The sequence below is a fragment of the Alligator sinensis genome, unplaced genomic scaffold (assembly GCF_000455745.1).
Source record: "Alligator sinensis unplaced genomic scaffold, ASM45574v1 scaffold301_1, whole genome shotgun sequence".
Taxonomy (NCBI): Eukaryota; Metazoa; Chordata; order Crocodylia; family Alligatoridae; genus Alligator; species Alligator sinensis.
This window is the reverse complement of record NW_005842035.1, coordinates 2,533,859-2,554,923: the sequence shown is the minus strand read 5'-3', so window position 1 is coordinate 2,554,923 and position 21,065 is coordinate 2,533,859. Positions and strand designations below refer to the sequence as shown.

The following is a 21,065-nucleotide window of genomic DNA, read 5'->3' as shown; positions in this document are numbered from 1 at the left end:
CGCCAGGCTTTTGTCTGCAGACAAGGAGCGAGATCCCCGCTGTGAGAGATTCAACAGCAGCCTCTCGGGCTGGCTGAGACAGATCTCTGGAGAGGGGCACCGACGGGGCATTTCTGCCACACAGAGCAATGTCCTTAATGGGCTTTTCTTTGAAGATATGTTTCAGCAACCCCACCCGCAGGTCTTAAGTGCAAGCTAATGCCTGTAATGACCAAAAAGCCATGTTATGGGAATGCTAAGTGGTGATCTGCATATAAAGACAAGAGCTTAAAATCCTAGAAAATGAGGGCTGGAAGGGAGCTCAGGAAGTCCCATCTAGTCCAACCCCCTGCTCAGAGCAAGACCAGCCCCAACTGCATCATCCCAGCCAAGGCTTTGTCTAGCCGGGTCTTGAACACCACCACGGGTGCAGACTCCACCACCTCCCGGGGTAACCTGTCCCAGTGCTTCACCACCCTCCTCGGGAGAAAAGTCTTCCTAATATCCAACCTCAACTTCCCTTGCTGCAACTGGAGCCCATTGCTCCTTGTCCCATCATCTGCCCCCAACTGGAACCAGTCCAGCTCCAGCCTCTTTGCAGCCCCCCTGCAGGGAGGTGAAGGCTGCTCTCCCCAGGACCGCACAAGCTGCCCTGCCCAGGCCCAGCCTCTCCAGCAGGGACGGCTAGGCCTGCTGGCTCTGTGTCTGCTCCCGTCCCTGCTTGGTGCTGGGGCAATCTCTCCCCCAGCTTGGGCACCAGGACAGCAGCAGGTGCCTGGGCATTACTCCCTGGGCATCTAGAGTTGGGCTGAGAAAGACACGTGCCAGGCTGAGGGTGCCCGAGCCCTCATGGACTGCTGTGTTGCTGTTGTCAGTGGGCCTGCCACCAGGGTTTCCCACACAGAGCCTGTGTGCAGGGAGCCAGGAATTAAAACCACCTTGTAACGCTGCATCCTGGCCCCGGGCTGCCTCCTGTCCTGCAGCCTTCGACTGTCGGAGCGCAGAAGAGTCAGGCATGCAGGGCCGTCGGGAGCTCATACCGAGTCCAGGCCCTTGCTCGAGGCAGACTTAGCTCTGGCTAACTCATCCCAGCCCAGTGCCTGTCCAACCCGCTTCTGAAAGCATCCAAGGATGGAGATGGGACAGACTCTCTGGGTATCTGTCCCAATCATCGAATCATAAAAATGAGGGCTGGAAAGGAGCTCAGGAGGTCGCATCTAGTCCAACCCCCTGCTCCAAGCAGGACCAGCCCCAACTACATCATCCCAGCCCAGGTTTTGTCTAGCCACCTCCGAGGATGGAGAGCCCACCACCTCTCTGGGTAGCCTGTTCCAGTGCTTTACTACCCTCCTCGTGACAAAGTTTTTCCTAATATCCAACCTCAACGTCCCTTGCTGCAACTGGAGCCCACTGCTCCTTGTTCTGTCATCGCCCCCCACTGAGACCAGTCCAGCTCCATCCTCTTTGCAGCCCCCCTGCAGGGAGTTGAAGGCTGCTATTCAATCCCCCCATTGTCTTTTCCTGGGGGATTTGGATTTAGCTCTTTCTAGCTAGATGACCCATCAGAGAACCACCCTGAGAGCAAGGGGCAGAGGCTGGATGGGCTTTGGAAAACACCAAAAGGCAAGAGTTGCCCAGCAAAGCTTGGATGCTTGCAATGCAGCCTGCAGACAACGGAGCTGCCAATGCTGCCCCTTTCAAGAACACCAGTTTTGCTAAATTAATGAATAATTAGGACATGTTTTTATAACGGTGTTTAGTGAGACATTTCACCTGCTGGTCTAATGGACTTCCTTCCCATAGCTGTACTTGTTTTTTCTTGAAGCACATGTATCCTCATTATTTCCTACAAAGACATTAGTTTACTACTCCCTGGGAAACATTTGAGTGTGTTAGATGAAGGAAATAATTGAACCACATGAATGATCTGATTCATCAGAGAAAACTACTGTTACCAATGACCGCATTCTGATATGTTCACATCCCACACCCACCAGCCATTTTGAATAGCATGCCCTGCGGCCTGCTCAGCCAAGGGAGAAGCACAGGTGAATTAGTCATTTCAGTAACATATGGCAATATGCTGAACTGATCTAATTCCGGTTACCTAATTGCATGAGTAATTTTTTATTCTTTGCCTACGACGTCATTTTGGGGTTATGAAAACTAACAGGGGAAGAAGAGCTGAAGAAATTTCGTGCCTAAGTACCACAGCATTGATTTCTATTGCAAGTTTCAACTATGCAACCCAACACCTGGGTATTGATGCTCAACCTCTGGCCTGCGGGCCAGATCCAGCCTGCAGCGCTGTGCCATCTGGCCCGCAGGGATCCCCACAGGACTGCAAATTTAGCAGCAGGGGAGTAGTGGGAAGCCCTGGGTCCTGTGAGCTGGATCCAGTGCCCACAGGGCTGAGTAGGGGCAGTGCTATGACCTAGGTCCCAATCCTGGTGTAGGGGGAGGAAGAGGGTGATACCAGGCCACCATAAAAGTACAATCCTGGTGCAAGGGAAGTGCTGCCAACCCCACAGGACCTAATCTCAGTGTGCAGGAGGCATGAGAGGTTGGTGCTGGGCCACTGGGACCCAACCCTGGCAAGCTGGGAGCTGGGCCAAGGTCCAACCTTGGCGTATGGGGCAGACAGGGGACGGTGCCGGGACACCAGGACCCAATCCCAGTGTGCAGGGGGGAGCAGTGCCAGGCCCAGGCCCGATCCGGTCAGCAGACAAGCCCCACACCACTCACCTGGTCTGTGGGGCGAAAGGTTGAGTACAACTGCTCTAGATTACACAAGCTTCAGTCAAAACATATGAAAACCCAGCTTGTTCAAAACTAGGAGAAAGCCATCGGCTTCAAACGGTCCTGAGCTCTCATTTTAAAATATTTGCCAACAGAGAGGCTCTAAACATGAACCTCGGATAAACTGAAGCAGCGCTGTCCTCACCCTGCTGCACCCACCACTTGATCTGCTGCTCCTCAAAACCCTCCCGGGGAGCAGCACCAGGATGGCTGCCCAGTCTGGTCCCTTCCACTGCTGTAAGTGAGACTCCGGAGGGCAACGCTGAAACGGTCACGATCAGATCAACGCCACGGCGCTGCAGCCTGGAAAGCTATGAACAGCAACAGGGATAGGAGAGGGCAGCTCCCTGGAGCCAACTCCACAGAACCAGAGGCTGGTGAGGAATCACGTTGAGCCACCTCTTCTTCTTAAGGCCAACAGCAAGTCCAGAAGTCTTTGCTTACATATGTGACAGTTCAGAAACGCACAAGCAAGTGGAAAGAAAGGATCGGAACATAACCCTTCGGCAACCTGAACTATACAATTACTGCCACGGCTGCTATTCTACTGCGTCAAGTTTTTTTTCTGAGCTGCTCATGAAGAAGTGGAGTGATCTGTGCGTCTGGTCAGCGCACAGCTGAAACCGCCTCCCAAGAGAGTTCAAGAAAGCACGCGCCAGATTAATCTAGCAAGGGCAGGCTTTGGCAAAGTGCCAGGATTTACTCACTTTTATTTACACACCTCTTTAAAAAAGGCTAAGAAGCTTTTTAGGAGACGAGGTGCTGTTCTCAACAGCGCACACAACTGCTGCTCTTTGCACTGCTGGTGCTTCCTTGTCATCAAGTCCGAGCATCCGTTTCAGACTCTGGAGGCTGTTTCTCGAGTTCATATGAAATCCAGGTTCCATGTGGGCCACGGTGATGATGCAGTGTTATAAAACACCTTGCACAGGATAGGTCCTGCTTTTCCTGGTCTCAGGCAGAGACACAAGATTTCACTGAATGCAGACAATAAAAGTGTAAATACGAAAAATGTTTTTTTAAAGCAATGAGAGCTACACGTACTAATAGCTTCATGTCAGTAGACTAGTAAATGAAGGTAAAAAGTTAGGCTGCTGGACCTTTCAAGGTGAACTGGGCGCAATCAAATACAAGATTTCATAGACATTAGGGCTGGAAGGGACCTCACGAGATCATCGGGTCCAGCCCCCTGCCCAAAGGGCAGGAAAGTCAGCTGGGGTTGCATGACCCCAGCAAGGTGAGCATCCAGGCGTTTCTTGAAGGTATCTAGAGTAGGTGCTTGCACCACTTCTGGGGGGAGTCTATTCCAGACTCTGGAGACTCAGACAGTAAAGAAGTTTTTCTTTATGTCCAGTCTAAAACAGTCTTGAAGCAGTTTGTGACCATTAGACCTTGTCTTCCCTTGGGGTGCCCTGGTGAACAGACACTCCGTTCCTGATGCACCCCCCTGATATAATTACAGGCTGCCACCTGTCACAACCCAAAGGGTGTGATTTTTGTTTTTGTGTGCTTCGGCACTGCTAAATTGTCCCCGCTAAATTATAGCTTCTTTGCACGGTGGAGTTTTCTGCTGCAAAAGAGAACCCCGGTGCAAGGGACGAGTTTCCCGCCAATTTGAAGCTTTCTTTGCAGGGTGCATTTCTTTGTTGCAGCACAGAAATGCTCGTTGCAAAGAGTTCCCGCCATTTGTATGCTAATTCGAGTCCCATTATTGGCCAGTTCTAAATTATTCACACGTGGCGGCTAGTGATTGGCTTGCTAGCCGTATAAAAGGCTTGAGTGGTTTCCGCCCAAGTTGGAGGACTCCACGAACACCGGGAGGAGGAGATCAACCTCTAGCCTCTCCCCGTCGTCGATCGCAGCCTAGACGTATCCCTTCCTGCGCGCAAAAGAACCGGACCCACGGAGCCTAGCAAACTTCGTGTGAGTCCTTACGACCGACCTCAGAGCTCTTCTACCCGGGTTCGAGTCCTGCAGGTTTATCTTCCCATCGCCAAAAACCCCTTGCGATCTACCCTCGTGTTTTGCATCTTTCCGTCGCCGAAAACCCCTTGCGACGTACCCTCGTGCCCTGCAGGTTTGAGTTTTGTTTTGTTGTCTGTCTGTAACCGCAACTCAAGCAAGTTTTCCAGCCTACACCACTGCCATCTCGGTGCAAGTAAACAATCTTTTAAACTACCGCTAAGCGTTTGTGCCTAATTCCAGCTCGACGGCCTTCCCTCTCCGACCCGGCGTGCCCGGGCTGCTGGCCACAGCCCGCGTGCAGCACGGAAAAGGGCTTGGGTCGCTCCCGGCCCGCACACCACCAAGTCCGCCCTGAGCCTGCACTTCTCCATAATACACCTGGGCAGATTACATCCATCAAGGGGAAGACTTGTCCTGTAAAGCCATGGTTCAGAGAAGGACTTGGGCATCACCACAGATAATCAATTCGACTTGGGCTCTCAGTGCAATGCTGTTCTCATTTTCAACTAAATCCAGGGCTTACCATAGTGAAAGCTGTCCAAAACGTAAGGACATGTGATATACAGGAGTCCCGAGTAGATTTCATAGATGTTAGGGCTGGAAGGGACCTCGGAAGATCATCAAGTCCAGCCCGATTAGTGTTTAATATCTGTTTTTCAAGCTGGTACTAACTGGGCATCATCAAGTCACCTTTAACCTGCTCTTTGATAAACTAAACGGACTGAGCTCCTTGCACCTTTCATTATAAAACAAGCTTAATGATGCTTGGGTTTTGTTCTGAACTCCATTTATCAAAGCCTTCCAGAAGCACGAAGTTCCAGCCCTACTCACACCGGTGACAAATATACGACCCAGTTGTCCCTTCTGGTCTTAACTCTGTGAAAATTTAACATTGGAAACTCTTCACTGCATGCAGGAACTAGCTCCTACGGTCCCTGGATACGGGCACCTTTGAGATGGAGCACAGAAATCCGGAGTCCTCATTAAACTGTACTCAAGCAGACATGTATTAATAACAAGGATCACATAATGCAAACTGCCACTCGAGTCACACGGAACAGTTACCTACCCTGAGAGCAAAGGGCAGTCCTTCGAGATGTGCTGTCCACATGGATTCCACGCTTTGGGACGCAGAGACTCCACAAGGACAAGCCTAGTCTCTTTTCTGAATGGTTGCCTTGCTTTATGCCCTCTGCTACGGGGAGCAAAAGGGCACTCGGGGACAGGCAGAGCCCCATTGTTTTTTGAAAGAATCTGATCTCACACGTGATGCACACTTGTGCCACGTGCAAAGTCTGCATGGACGATGACTCGAAGAATAACCGGCACTTAAAATTCAGGCAACGCAGGTCTTCCAGGGAGAAAGACGACCTGGTTGGCTGCTAGCACTGGTTTGGCCTCCTCATATTTATGCTGGGAAAAGATGCTCATTTAAAGAAGCAATTAAGAAAAAGGCCTGTGCATGGCGTTACCACTGCAGGCTGAATACAACTGAGAGAGAAGCCACCAGCAAGTGACTACTGAAATCCTGCTATTAGCGTCTGCAAGCGCTGCTCAATAAAAAAGGGAAACAGTCTCAAAACAGACTCCATGACCCAGAGCTGCCCCAAGTTTCATTATCCCAATGCCACTTCCAGCAGCACCCTCTGTTATTCATCCTGGCCTTCTGTAGCAAGTCAAACAAGGGATCGGTGAACTCACACATTTTTACTCCTCCATAAGAGAGGAAGAATGCCGCCTGCCAGCACCAACACAGCACTTTGCAGGTCACCCTACTGCTCTCACCTTCCAGCAGTGCACAGAGCAACGTGACTACAGGGGCTTTTGCAGTCTGTTGGGGTGGGGGAGTACCCTGAGGTTCTCTGGTGGGCAGGGGTATGGGGTGGGGGTTTTGATCATCTCCTTAATAATCAGTGCCAACTCAACAGCATCTTTCCTTAGCTTGAAACCTTGAGACTTTGACTTACTAAATAGCTCACCAGAAACTCCCATTCGAGAGTTGCCCGGTTTCATTGTGTACTGCTTATTCCATCTCATAGAGAGGGTAAATCTCTCTCCTTTGCAGAGCGGATCCCAGAACAGATCAGAGCAGGATGAAAAACCTCACAAGCTTGTGGGAACTCAACACAGCTCTGCTTTTGTAGCGTCTGTGCATAACAGTAATACCACCATGACCCACCCGTTCCCTTCTCTCATGTGCATCTCTGTGCTCTTGCCGAAAGGTGCTTAGCTTCAAGAAGAGGGGATTTAACACAGAGGAGCCAAGATAACAGCCTGGTAAGAAAGATGTTTATAAGAGGGGTGAAGCACAGAGCCCAGCTGTCTCTCAAGTCAAGTTAAGTTACATGGTGAAGGAGAAAAATTGACCAAAGACTGAACTCTCCAAGTACCTGCTCACAAATACCTTTATTCAGGTGAGCAGCCCTATTGCGTCTATCTGCGTGAACAAAGCTATTCGTGTTGGCAAGTGTTTAAAGAAGCACCACTTGGTGCCGTTATTACTTGAGGCCAAATTTTACCTTCAAAATGTACACGTAGGGCTATTTTTAATGAAATCTGGACCACGCTTGCACTTCATGAAAGTCGAATTTGGCCAAAGAAAGTCAACATTGAATGGCCATGAACTTTTCTGCATGGTAATTTTGTAGATGCTGCAGTGAAATGTAGCTGGTTTCCAGACACTTAAACCTAAAACCTGGATAAAAAATGACACGTGAAACGGCATGAAAGAAAGGAAGTTAGCCAAAGCAAGCATCAGCTCCGCAAGACACCTTGGAGAGAGCAGCAGTAAAGGCGCTGTATAAAACAAAGGACAAAGCCTTCGAAGGCAGAGCACGAAGAGACTAGAGGAAATCTATGGATAACATGGCCAAAGAAGCTGAAGCAATCACTGAAAGACGTGAGAATAGCATGCTTTATCAACTCAAGATCCAAACTGGCAAGTACACACCCGCCGGAGGAGAAACAAGGAAAGACCGTGATAGCAGAAAAAGAACAAGGGCGGCTGAGGGGAAGCGAAGGGGGAACCAAGCTGGTTGTTGGCTTGAAAGACCATGTGTTGATCCAACCTTCACCCTATGAACAACCATTAAAGGCAACATCACGTGGAAAAATCACTCATCATCAACTTCCTTAGTTTTACAAAGCGTTTAACAGGTTCCAATGAGATCCACTTGGGAGCATCGTGAAGTGTGATGCCAAGAGAAATCAGCAGCAGCAAGACTTTCTCCCAAGGCGCAGCTTACACAGTTAAAAGGAACCTTTCACTCGAGCCCGTGTTTATGTAACAGAGACACGGGTGTCAAACAAGGCTAAGTTCTCTCCCTTCACCTATTTGGCACTGCCACCGACTTCACAGGAAAAAAAGCGGATGGATGCAAATGCAGACATCACGTAGCTGAAGAGCTGTACATGGGAAGATCTAGTTTTTGTTAATGACACAGCTCTTCTAAGCAGCGGGACACAGCTCACAAGACGGCCGATATTGCAGAAAAGATGGGGCAATCGTCAGTTATGAAAATATAAAGCTAATGTGAGTCCCAGTAGCTCCCAACCCAACTCAGCCTTGCACTGGAAAGTAGAGGGACAAGAGGAACAACAGGGATAACAAGCAGGAAATCCTGTTACAAACAGCAATTCACAATTTACATCAGAAAGATCGAAGTGGGACATGTGTTAAGGATGAAGCCAGAGGGACCACCATGGCAGGTGTGCCAATGGGCAGCAGACGACCCAGGTAAAATAAGCTGATTGAAATAATTCTTCCATGGAATGGTCACTGGACTTTACAGAGAACCTGTAAGAGTAGCCTCAAGGGGATGGCAGTAATGGAGTCTCTTCTGTTCCCTGAGCTACGTTTGACAATGTGGGAAGGACGCACATTAAGAATATGGGTTTTTTTAAGCAAACCAATTCTTCAAAGCGTTGGGTTACAAACGACATAGACCCCCTGCCACCTGGAAAGAGAAATCCCATGGAATTTCAATTCTCGCCCCCAGAGCGAGGAACGCAAATCAATCTGCCAGCCTAGGAAGGAAGGAAGGAAAAAGCGGTAGAAGCGTCTCGAATCAGATGGCAAACGGCAGCATCTCACAGCGTTGGGAATATCAGACATGAAGGTGTTCTGCTGGTCTAACAGCCTAACGGCGAACAGTCAAAACTACACAGAAACGTGCCCTCGGCAGCCGTTCAGAGCCCAACCTACTGATTAAGGCAGTTTAGCATTGATTGATCGGTGTGATAAGGCATTAGACTTCCATGCTGTGTTTTGAACTTGCAGCAAATTGAGGCAGCAAAGTGATACTTCAACATTTTGCTGAAATAAAAGCTTAAGAGAGCAGTCTGATCTACTCACCCTTTTCGTTGGCCTCTACAGAAAGTTTCTTAATGTCCTCAGCCAGCATATTCGGCAAGTTCTCTTGTCCATTCTCTGCCTCATTATCATCAAACTGAGCTTCTATAATGACATCCGGACTATCAGCATCTCCTCTCACTGTCGCTCGAGGAAGGCAAGTCCTCAACTGCTCCTCGGGGACCTCTGATTCATGTGTGGCTTCTGTTTCCTTGTCATTGCCATCTGGCTTTATTACCTGAAGTAACAGGGGGAGAGGCATGCTAAATCACTGGACTGAAGAAAGAAAACATTATCTCTCCTCTTTCATCTGTGCTCCTAGGGGGGCACAAAAATGAATGATGGGTGGCTGGTGGCACAGTGCAATTGCCATGCAATTAGATATGGCGACTGCACAGTTCCTCGCTAGGGGAGGATGGAAAGAAATTCTTGGGGAAAAAGGCAGCTTTTTGCAATACACCCACAGAATATTCCCACCCGTCTCCCACATCCACAACACACGCTGCAAAGGCTGGACCGAGACGACTGGCCAGTGTAATTCCTCCTCATACTCAAGCCAGGGGCTGCTCCCTCTCCGACTATGGCATCTTCCACCCTCACCCCCAAGCTGTGGGTTAATTCTGCCTTTACGGGAAGCCTCCACTAGCTAGGGGGTACTTTTTTAATTGGGTCTAGCCTGCCACTTCTATTGGATGGACTCAGGTTTTTATTCCCGAGCTGACTTGGATCAGGAAGAGCCCCTTTCACGAAAGTCCATTGACACAGGTAAGGGAACAGCAGAGAGAGAGTAAGCATCATCACGAGCCGGTATGCCACCACCCTAAGTCTTTCCTGTCGTTTTCAGTTGTCAAATCTTTACATGTAGAGAGAAGTGCAGAGAAAAAGCATCTGGGATTCTCCATCCCAGCATCAATTGAAGTGCCAGATAAAAATCACCTGAATCACTCACTGGGTGAGCTTTCAAATGACAGGTTAAGGCTTCAATGCTTTATAATGCATTTCTCAGCCTCCCTCAGTCTCTCCATGTATATTTATTGCACCAGAAACTCCCAAGAAACTCTGCTGCATTTCACAAGTTGCTGAGGCAGAATATGAAAATCCTTGGCCATTCCAGAAAGAGAAGCCCCGATGACCTTCATCATACAGTCAAGTTGCCTTATAGCACTGAACAGGACAGCTCCCGGACATCAGGAACCACTGAAACTGGGCTCCACGCGTGCCACCTGAAGACAAGTCCATCACACTAAAAAAACAAGCATCTAAATCACTTTACACATTTTAGTGACCGAGACATAAAATACAGCCCTTGGTCCTCTCCAGGTGAGCTTTGCAAGACTACCAACACACGGCTAGAGAAATGCTTTCAAGCAGGGGCCCTGCCCTGCCATCTTTTCATAATGTACAAAAAAAGCAAAAAAAAACCCTTAAGAGGGGGCTGATTTCAAGTCTTTCTTTTAAAAAAAACTAAGATGACATTATTCTGAACTCCTGTTACCTTTTGTGACTCAGCTTTTCATCTCTATTTTCATTCTTTAATACGTATATCATTTGTTTCCATAGCAGGTTTTGAATCAAACAGTAAATGGTGAAAAAGAGGGGAAAGTCTGGCAGAAGGTGCAAAAAAAATGGCTGATTATTAAACCTGGCTACATTCAGTACATAAAATACTGACACACAAAGGTCTGGGCAAGAACAGTCTATTAGATTAGAGAGCTGACAGGGTGCCACACGCTAGTGACTGTGCCAGTGTGGCTATCCAAAAAAGCAAAGTAGTGTCAACAGTAATCTTTGGACCCTAACATGGTCAGATGGATATGTGTTCAGCTCTTAAACTTGAATTGCACCAGATGTGTGCAAGTGCGCAACTGAAGTCGCAGTTCATTTTAGGCTTCACCTGAATTCCCTTCTTGCCGAGTGAGCCTCTTGAGGCAATGCAAGAGATGGCCCGGGCACTAAACTATGTCCTCCTATAGCCGCTGCAGCTAGCAATGTCACATATATTGGAATAATGGCCAACGCTGCCTCAAGCATCATCTCTTCAGTGCCACCTTATAAGAAGAGCTTGTGAGGAATGAGATGCAAGGTCAGATGAAGTGAAATATATGCTACCTGTGATGAAACGCCAAGTTTTCCCAAAACCTCATCAAAGCTCATGGCACTGACCAGCATAATATTCCCGATAGGGTAATCAAAACCCCTAGCCACCTTTGGATCCAGTCAAAACGAAACAGTGTCACCTGAAGCAGGGTCGTTCGTACAATTCTCAGGAGCCTGTGAAGCAGGGACTTTGGCACCCAGCCGACACCAGAGCAGTAGAACATGCTGATTGTGTCTTGCATCGATTTCTAGCCATCAAGGCCAAGAGACACAACTGTGGTCATTCAGTCTGACCTCAGGCACAACAGGAGGCCACAGAAGTCACCCTACGCTGAGCTGTACATATGGTGTAAGACCCAAGTGCTGCCCCAGAATCACAAAGTCCGAAGCGAGGACGGGTGTATTCCACCTAGCATGAGCAGCAATGCTCATGCCATCCAACAAGAGTGCAGGTATGTCATAGCAACAGCGCCCTTACGTATTAAGAGCAGCACGCTTGAATATCACCCCAGATTCAACTTCTGTGTTACGTGGCACCCCAAAAGCATCACAGACTACTAAAAGTCCTTCTGTCGTTTCACTTCACTTTCATATTCCTCTCGTTCACATCTGCAGTAACTCTGAAAGTATAATACGAGTATATATAAAAGGTGAGCTTAAAACTAAATATATAATTAGCTAATTTGGAGCATTATCAGAATAAGAGGGGAGCCCTCTTCTCTCTTTTGCAATGTACCGCGCATGGCATTGACTGAAAACGAAGGCATCTCCCACCGCTGTGCACTCCTAAAATGAAAGCCCCGTTGCAATGCAAACATCTAAGGATGCAGAGTTAAAGCTTCTCAACAACCTCTAGCTCTGAATTTCCTAATTTTGGTACCATCAAAGTCTCTGCCTGATGCCTTTATTATTTTTGCACGCTCTTTAATTGAAAAGTACCTCTTAATAAGCATTTTGTTGAAAGCCAGTTGCTAATTTGAATGCCTGATCCTCAAGATAGTGGTGGAAGAGATTTTCTTTCAGCTTTACACAAACATCCTCCTCTGAACGAGCATCGGGTTTCTGCCCCACAGTGATTGCTTTGGAAAGTTATAACCCACTGAAAAGAAAGTCTTTGAATGAAAGTGCCATCTCAACCAGAACTGAAATCAAAACAGCTAGTGGGCAAGTGCATCCTGGCATGAACGAGGCGTCTGGGCAGCGTAATGGCTACCCTCTTTCTGTGTTCTGCACGGTCTAGAAGTATCCGTCAAATGAACAATTGTCCTTACTTGCGAGGAACTCATTCCAACAAGAAACTGAACCAGCAGTTTCTGCGTCTGAAAGCACTAAGCTACCTACCCAGCTACAGGAGAGACGGCTTCGTCTCCCAGCGGTAATCCTATCTGAGGCCTGTTAGTTCCACACATTCCATAGACTTTCCACTTGCGCTCTCCCGTCCACATACTGACAAGCCTAGTCCTGTTGATTTTTAGAAAAACCAGGGCTTTTCTATAGACTGCCTCTTCAATGGCAATATTGACTGCCTCCCCCAATGCATTCAGAATCCGGCGATTAGACTAGAGGCTGCTGGGATGCCCTGTGCAGACAGACAGAGCCCTGCACAAGCAACGATGGGGGCCGTTTCCAGAAAAGCAAGGACTCGGGGGCAAGAAACTCAACAGGAGTGTCCAGCACGCCACCGTGGTAAAAAGGGCCAGTGCAGTGCACCTCAGAATATGCCCACCTCTGAAATTTTCTTGCAGTTTTTTGACTACCGAAAAATAATAGAGCAATTCTTCTGTTGCAAAGACCTCAGGAAGATCACAACAGGACAGAATGTTTTTAACACTCTGAATTCCTGGTTGAAATCTCTGGGTTTATGCTGTGAATCCTGTTTGCACGCTTCCCAATGCTAACACTGAGTGACACTGTGGCACCCTTGAAAGGATCCCGAGGCATCCTGGTCGAGAAGCACCGGTCTAATGCAACCCCTCATTGCATGAACAGAGGGACAACAGGAGTTAGCAAGGAGGTGATTTTATTTCTGAGCACAGCACTGGTGAGCCCGATACTGAAAATGCTGGGCCTGGCCCTGCTGTCCACGTTGTGAAAGGATGCTGAGATACTGGACAGGGCACAGAAAAGAGTGATGGAGCGAGGAGAAAACACCGTACAAATTTCAAAAGGAGGACTGGGAAATTCTGGTGTCTAAGTGCCGACAGTAGAGAGAAAACACTGGTGCTGAAGGGCTTTGCAATCTAGCAGACAGAGGCAGAACAAGAACCCTTGCGCAGAAGCTGAAACCAGACACATCCCAAGCAGTTATGAACTATGATTTTTTCACAGTGAGGATGATTAAACCACAGGAATAAATTACCATAGGGAGTGGAGGATTCTCCATCTCTGGGAATCTTCAAATCCAGACTGGGTACCTTTCTGGAAGATGCTTTAGCTAAACCCAAGTTATGCTTTAGTCATCCCCAGGAATTACACTCAATATAGGGTAGATGGGTGAAACGTAATGGCCTCTGATGGGTGATCTCACGGCCTCTTCTTGTCTTGAGCTTTCCAAATCTATGGCAATTCTGAAAATCCAGACTGGAAGGGGGTTATTTTGACTGGAGATACAACTGAAGACAGGGAGCTTTGGATGAAAATACCATTTCACCCTTAAACGCAGCGTTGCTACCACAACACTGATACAAACACGACCATTCGTACCATCACTGTGGAACGCCTGCATCTATTAGTCCATCGGTGTTTGCCATTTTAAACAGACCTGACTTGAAAGCTCGGTCCCTAATGTTCACTCACTGCGGAGTTGATAATAGAGACTGGCTAACGGGGCAGGGGTGCTGTCAGAACACATTTGCAAAAGGCAGAGCCAAGCTATCTTGAATAGCAATAGCTTTGCAAACAGGATCTGAAAGAAAAAGGGAAAAAAAGAAAAAAATGCAGCTACACCAACGCCTGCTCTAATTCATTCTTGGCTAAATAAAGGATGGTACTTCCAGTAAGAGGAAAAACACCTGTCTCCATCATCTTCCATCTCTGCTGTAATCTCACTCGCACCAAATGGCACTGGCAATGGAGAGCACTTAATAAAAGCAACTGGCTTCAATCGGAGCAGTTAAGGATTTCCATTCGACGCGCGCCGACGCAGCCAGAGCCATCGCAGCACATCACTTCTAAGGCCCTGGGAACACATGCCACAGGCCTGCAGGATGGCTCCCAGTTTCTATTTTATGTACTTATTTGTAACTGCTCAGATTTATATCCTGCCCTCCTGCAAAAGGGCCCAGGGCAGCTGTGGCCTCTCCATCCGTGGAGGTTTCTAAAACCCAGCTGGACAAAGCTTTGGCTGGGATGATGTAGTTGGGGCTGGTCCTCCTTGGAGCAGGGGTTGGACTAGATGTGCCCTCCTGAGGTCCCTTCCACCCTCATTTTCTAGGATTCGATGATCTCTGAGGGACACAAGGGTTACGTGCAAGCAGTTTCCAGGCTGCTTTCCTCTGATATTCCCCAAGTGCCTAGGAGTCTGAAACAGGTGTGTAGGTTGTAGCCGTGTTGGTCTAAGGACACAGGCAGACAAGGTTCTTTGGGTCAATCTGATATCTTTTATTAGACCAACTCAAATAGTTGGAAAAATTCTTCTTTGCAAGCTTTCAGGTATAAATACCCTTTGTCAAGCTGAGGTCTGAAAACCCCTCGTGCATATGCTTTTGAAGCAAGGTGCTGAGATTTTGCAGCAAGACTGAACTCGCTGTCCTTGCTCCCAGTACTCAATTCACACCATGCTCCCTTTTGCAGGGACAGCCATCCCCACATCCCCTCCATCAGCATTTAAGCTAGCTAACCACCTGCCACGGAGGTCTCTCTAAACTGCAGAGCTCAGAGGTGGCTGGCACTCATTCGTTTAGCTCTAGTGTGGACAACTGCATTGAAAAGCCGTAAGAGCTCTTGGGGTGCTCAGTGATGCTTCACCAATTTATCCACACGTAGCACGAGGACTTCTGGCTGAGCAAGGCCACAATCTTTCCCAGTGCACAGTGGGCAAGTATAGCTGCCCTTCTGGGCTGGCAGGGGGAACAGTGGGAAGGTACTGGGGGACTACCAGAACTTGAGTGATTTAAACCTGCACCCTACTATAAAGCAGGCAGGTTACCAACTGTAGTGAATGCCTCACTTGGGTTTTAGCCTATAAAACTGGATTCGCCAGCCCGTCCACACTGTAACCACCACTAAACTTGGGGCAGAGGATTGTGTATGGATAGACAGAGAGGCTGGAGCTATAACTGGGTAACAGCCTGACTTACCTCTGCAGCAAAGACGTGCCCTTAAACAGTTCTCCTCTCTCACCACTCCACTTGCATCTCATTTCCCACTGACAGCTCCCATCCCCAGGCTCTCTGCTCATCTGCTTTCCCCACGTTAGTCTCTCTTTCATGAGCCAAGAGTACACAGCATGCTTGCTATAAGGATCCCGTTTTCATTTTAGCTCTAGTCCTTGCTTTTCCAACATCTCTTCTACATTACCCTACAACACAAAGGTGAAAGCCAACAACTTTGAGATCCTTCTGTAACCTCAGGAGCCACGCGAGCTTACACAGCTCTATCCACGTGCGCAATCTTTCAGCCAAAACGCTCAGAAGACAGAGGAGTTGTCAGACATGAAAGCAAACTCAGGCCTTATCTTCACTCTCCAACTCTGATGCTGGTCGGACATTTGTTTCTACAGCCTGCAGATCTGATGCTGAAATCCCCTTATCCCAAACCTACAGTACTTCTAAACAGGCTTTGCATCATCTCGTTATCGCTAGCCACAACGTGCAACTGCCTCAGCCCCACTCCCGATGTTCTCCTCCTACCAGGATCAGCAAAACCCCCTCCCATGAGCTCCCCCCAAAATCTAGCACTTTAAGGGCAGTATCTGAAGTCCAGATAATGCCAAGGTCATAGGTTTGCTCCCTTTATAGATTTCATAGACATTCAGGCTGGAAGGGACCTCAGGAGATCATTGAGTCCAGCCCCCTGCCCCAAGGGCAGGAAGTCAGCGGGGGTCACAGGATCCCAGCAAGATAAACGTCCAAATGTCTCTTAAAAAAGCCAGAGTAGGTGCTTGCACCACCTCCGGCGGCAGTCTGTTCCAGACCTTGGGGGCTCGGACAGTAAAGAAGTTTTTCCTTATGTCCAGCCTGAAACTGTCTTGGAGGAGTTTGTGATTGTTTGACCTTGTTGTCCCTTGGGGCGCTCTGGTGAACAGGCGTTCCCCCAGATCCTGATGCATACCCTTATGTATTTATAGGCAGCCACGAGGTCCCCCCTGAGCCTGCGCTTTTCCAGGCTGAAGAGTCCCATAGCTCTCAGCCTCTCATCATAAGGCCTGTTTTCCTGACCTCTGATCATGCGCGTGGCTCTCCTCTGCACGCTCTCAAGCTTCTCCACATCCTTCTTGAATTGTGGAGCTCAGAATTGGATGCAATACTCCAGCTGCGGCCTCACCAAGGCCGAGTACAGCGGGAGGATGACATCCTGGGATTTGCTAGAGAAGCATCTATGGATGCAAGCCAGAGTTTTGCTCGCTTTGCTGGCTACAACATCACATTGGTGACTTACGTTCATCTTGTGGTCAGTCATGACCCCCAAGTCCCTTTCGGCCGTGGTGCTAGCAAGCGTAGCACTGACGAACCTATAAGCATGCTGCGGGTTTTTCTTCCCACGGTGGAGTACCCTGCATTTTTCAGTGTTGAAGGCCATCAGGTTTTCGTCTGCCCATTTTCTGAGCCTGTCAAGGTCGGCCTGGATCACCATCCTGTCCTTGGGTGTGGATGCTTTACCCCAGAATTTGGTGTCATCAGCAAACTTGGGCAGTCCACTTCTGACACCAATGTCCACATCATTAAAGAAGATGTTGAAAAGAACAGGTCCAAGGACAGAGCCTGGGGGGACCCCACTGGTCACGGTGCACCGCAATGATTGACTTCTGTCAACTGCCACTCTCTGGGTCCGACCTCGAAGCCAGTTCCCCAGCCAGTGGACTGTGATGTGGCCGCGGTTGGCCAGTTTTTCTATGGGATGATCATGGGATACCAAATCAAAGCCTTTTTTAAAAATCAAGATACATGACGTCAATCTCTTCTCCCTTGTCCAGGTGATAAGGTCACCTGGTGTAGAAGGAGATGAGATTGGTCAGGCAAGACCTACTCATGCTGGCTATTCCTCAGGATGTTGCCATCAGCTGGCTTGTCAAGAATGATCTCTTTGATAATTTTTTCCAAGATCTTCCCCGGGGTAGAGGTCAGGCTGATGGGCCTGTAGTTCCCCGGATCTACTCTCCTCCCTTTCTTGAAGATGGGCACCACATTGGCCTTCTTTCAATCTTCAGGCACTTCGCCCGAGCGCCACGAGTTCTTGAAGATCTGTGCCAGGGGCTGAGCTATGATGCTTGCCAGCTCCTTGAGTACCCTGGGGTGTAAACCGTCTGGGCCGGCTGACTTGAAGGTGTCCAGCCTCTCAAGGTGTTCCTTCACAAGGTCTACATTGATAAAGGATAACAGCTCTCCCTCTCCCTGGCCGTCCCATACCGTATTGAGCAGGGCCATCCCTTAGGGCCGGTGAAAAACTGAGGCAAAATACCCGTTAAGCAGGTTGGCTTTTTCCTGGGCATCGGTTGTCAGTTGTCCCATATGGTTTAGCAGGGGTCCAATGTTACCCTTGCTTCTCTTCCGGGTCCCCACATATCTAGAAAAGGACTTTTTATTGTCCTTGATGCGTGTAGCCAGTTGGAGTCCAATCGCAGCCTTGGCTTTCCTGGTTTGCTCCCTACAGGTCCAGACCAGTGCAGAGTACTCCTCCTGGGAGGTGGATCCAGTCCTCCATCCTTTATAAAGGATGCAGGGGGTCCACTAGTTCCCTGCAGAACCAAGGGGGCTGCTGTGCCTCTTTGCTGCCTTTCCTCCGAGGAGGGATAGACATTGCTTGCGCCTCCAGGATCGCTCCCTTGAGGAGCAACCACTCGTCCTGAACTCTCCTCCCCTTCAGGTCGTGGTCCCTTAGGGCCTTGCCAACAAGCCTCCTGAGCTTGTCAAAGTCAGCTTTCCTGAAGTCAAGGACTTCTGCATTGCTGACTGATTTGCCAGCTTTACAGCGGATGGCGAAGACGATCAGCTCATGGTCACTATCTTCCAGCTTCCCTTCGATCATTAGGTCGCTGATTAAGTCATCCCCTGTTGCCAGTACCAGGTCGAGCAGCGCTTTGCCTCTCGTTGGTCCATAGACTTCTTGAGTCAGCTAGAGCTCATCCACGCGCATGAGGAAGCATTTGCCCACTCCCCTGCCTCTTTTAATTTTTTTTTTTTTTTTTTTAAACAGACTAAAAAGCAGATTTTGACTTGCTCAGGGAACTCATGGGCAGGATCCCCTGGGAAGCCGGTCGGAGGGGGAGAGGAGTCCAGGAGAGCTGGCTGTACTTGAAGGAAGCCTTACTGAGAGTGCAGGAATAAACCATCCCGATGGGCAGGGAGACTAGCAAGTGTGGCAGAAGACCAGCTTGGCTTAATTTCCTGAAAAGTCCCCTGCTAAGTCACAAAAAGGAAGTTTATAAGAAGTGGAAACTTGGACAAATGACTAGGGAGGAGTATTAAGAGTATTGCTTGGGCATGTAGGGATGAAGTCAGGAAGACCAAAGCACAACTGGAGTTGCAGCTAGCAAGGGATGTGAAGGGAAACAAGAAGGGTTTCTACAAGTATACTGATAGCAAAAGGAGGATCGGGGAAGTACGGGTCCCTTACTGAATGGGGGAGGTAGCCTAGTGACAGGATGCAGAACAGGCTGAAATGCTCAATGCCTTCTTCACCTCAGTCTTCACAGGCAAGGTCAGGTCCCCGACTACTGCGCCGGGCAGCACAGCTTGGGGAGAATGTGAGCAGCCAACAATAGTGAAAGAACACTAACCTGTTCTTTCACTATTGTTGGCTGCTCACTATTTAGCAAAGCTGGACGTGAACAAGTCCATAGGGCCAGATGGGATGCCCCTAAAGGTGCTGAGGGAGTTGGCTGATGAGATTGCAGAGCCATTAGCCATCATGTCCGAAAATTCATGGCAATCAGGAGAGGTCCCAGATGATTGGAAAAGGGCTAATATCATGCCCATATTTAAGAAAGGGAAAAAGGAGGATCCAGGGAACTCCAGACCAGTCAGCCTCACCTCAGTCCCTGGAAAAACCATGGATCCTCAAGGAATTCATTTTGAAGCACTTGGAGGAGAAGGTGATTAGGAACAGTCGGAGTGGATTCACCAGGGGCAAGTCATGCCTGACCAACCTGATTGCCTTCTACAATCAGATGACTGGCTCTGGGGATGCAGGGAGACAAGTAGATGTGATATACCTTGATTTTAGCAAGACTTTTGATACAGTCTCCCACAGCATTCTCCCAGGCAAACTAAGAAAGTACGGCTGGATGAATGGACTGTAAAGTGGATGGAAAGCTGGCTGGAGCACTGGGCTCAGAAAGTAGTCATCAAAGGCTCAATGTCTAGTTGGCAGCCAGTATCAAGTGGAGCACCCCAGGGGTCGGTCCTGGGGCCAGTTTTGTTCAGTGCCTTCAACAACGACCTGGAAGGTGGCATAGAGTGCACCTCAGCAAGTCTGCAGATAACACCAAGCTGGGGGGAGTAGTAGATACACTGGAGGGTAGGGCTGGGATTCAGAGCAACCCAGACAAAATTGGAGGACTGGGCCAAAAGGAATCTCATGAGGTTCAACAAGGACAAGTGCAAAGTGCTGCACTGAGGAGGAAGCAATCCCCTGCACCGGTGCAGGCTGTGGGTGAGTGGCTGGGCAGCAGCTCTGCAGAAAAGGACCTGGAGGCTCTAGCGGACAAGTAGGTGGACTGGATATAAGCCAGCAGTGTGCCCTTGTTGCCAAGAAGGATACCGGCATCCTGGGCTGCATTGGTAGGAGCATTGCCAGTGGGTCAAGGGAAGTGATTCCTCCCCTCTATTCAGCACTGGGGAGGCCACATATAGAGTATGGTGTTCAGTTTTGGGCCCCCACTGCAGAAAGGGTATGGACAAATTGGAGCAAGTACAGTGGAGGGCAACAAAAATGTTTCCGGGGCTGGTGCACTTGACTTATGAGGAGAGGTTGAGGAAACTGGGCTTCTTGAGTCTAGAGAAGACTGAGGGGGGATTTGATAGCAGCCTTCACCTCCCTGCAGGGGGGCCCCAAAGAGGATGGAGCTGGACTGGTCTCAGTGGGGGCAGACGGCAGGACAAGGAGCAATGGGCTCCAGTTGCAGCAAGGGAAGTTGAGGTTGGATATCAGGAAAAACTCTCTCCCTAGGAGGGTGGCGAAGCACTGGAACAGGTGACCCAGGGAGGTGGCAGACTCTTCATCCTTGGAGGTGTTTAAGACCCGGGTAGGCAAAGCTTGTCTGGGATGATGTAGTTGGGGTTGGACTTGCTTGGAGCAGGGAGCTGGACTAGATGTGACCCCCTGAGGGCCCTTCAACGCTCATTTTTACTAGTCTATGATTCTAGGACACTTGGCTGGGATGGTTTAGTCAGGCGTGAACCTGCTCTGAGCAGGGGGCTGGATTAGATGACCTCATGCAGTCCCTTCCAGCCCTACTTTCCTACAAGCCTATGGTATTACCACTCCCCAAAACATTTCACTTTTGGCGTTATCCCATGTTATTTAAGGGGCCCGCAATAAATTAAATAGTTCCTTCCATGCAATTGTGTACATTGTACTTTTTTCACAGCACAGTCGAAAGCAGAGAAAGGAACGTTCAGAAAAAAACCCATCCAAAAGAGCATCGCTCTCAGCATTGGACACGGCAGTTGGTACCACAAGGCTGCCACAGCCAATATTCATATGAAGCCGGCAC

At 49.0% G+C, this 21,065-nt stretch overlaps 1 protein-coding gene across 3 annotated transcripts in view; it reads right to left on the bottom strand.

Moving 5' to 3' along the window:
- DIS3L2 (DIS3 like 3'-5' exoribonuclease 2) overlaps positions 1-21,065 on the bottom strand; it is a 236,453-nt gene that overhangs the window by 153,249 nt on the left and 62,139 nt on the right. For all 3 annotated transcript variants that reach the window (XM_025202717.1, XM_006022439.2, XM_014519372.2), the window contains one exon: positions 9,098-9,332. In XM_025202717.1, the coding sequence (XP_025058502.1) occupies positions 9,098-9,332 (235 nt within the window). The remainder of the gene's footprint in view (positions 1-9,097; positions 9,333-21,065) is intronic.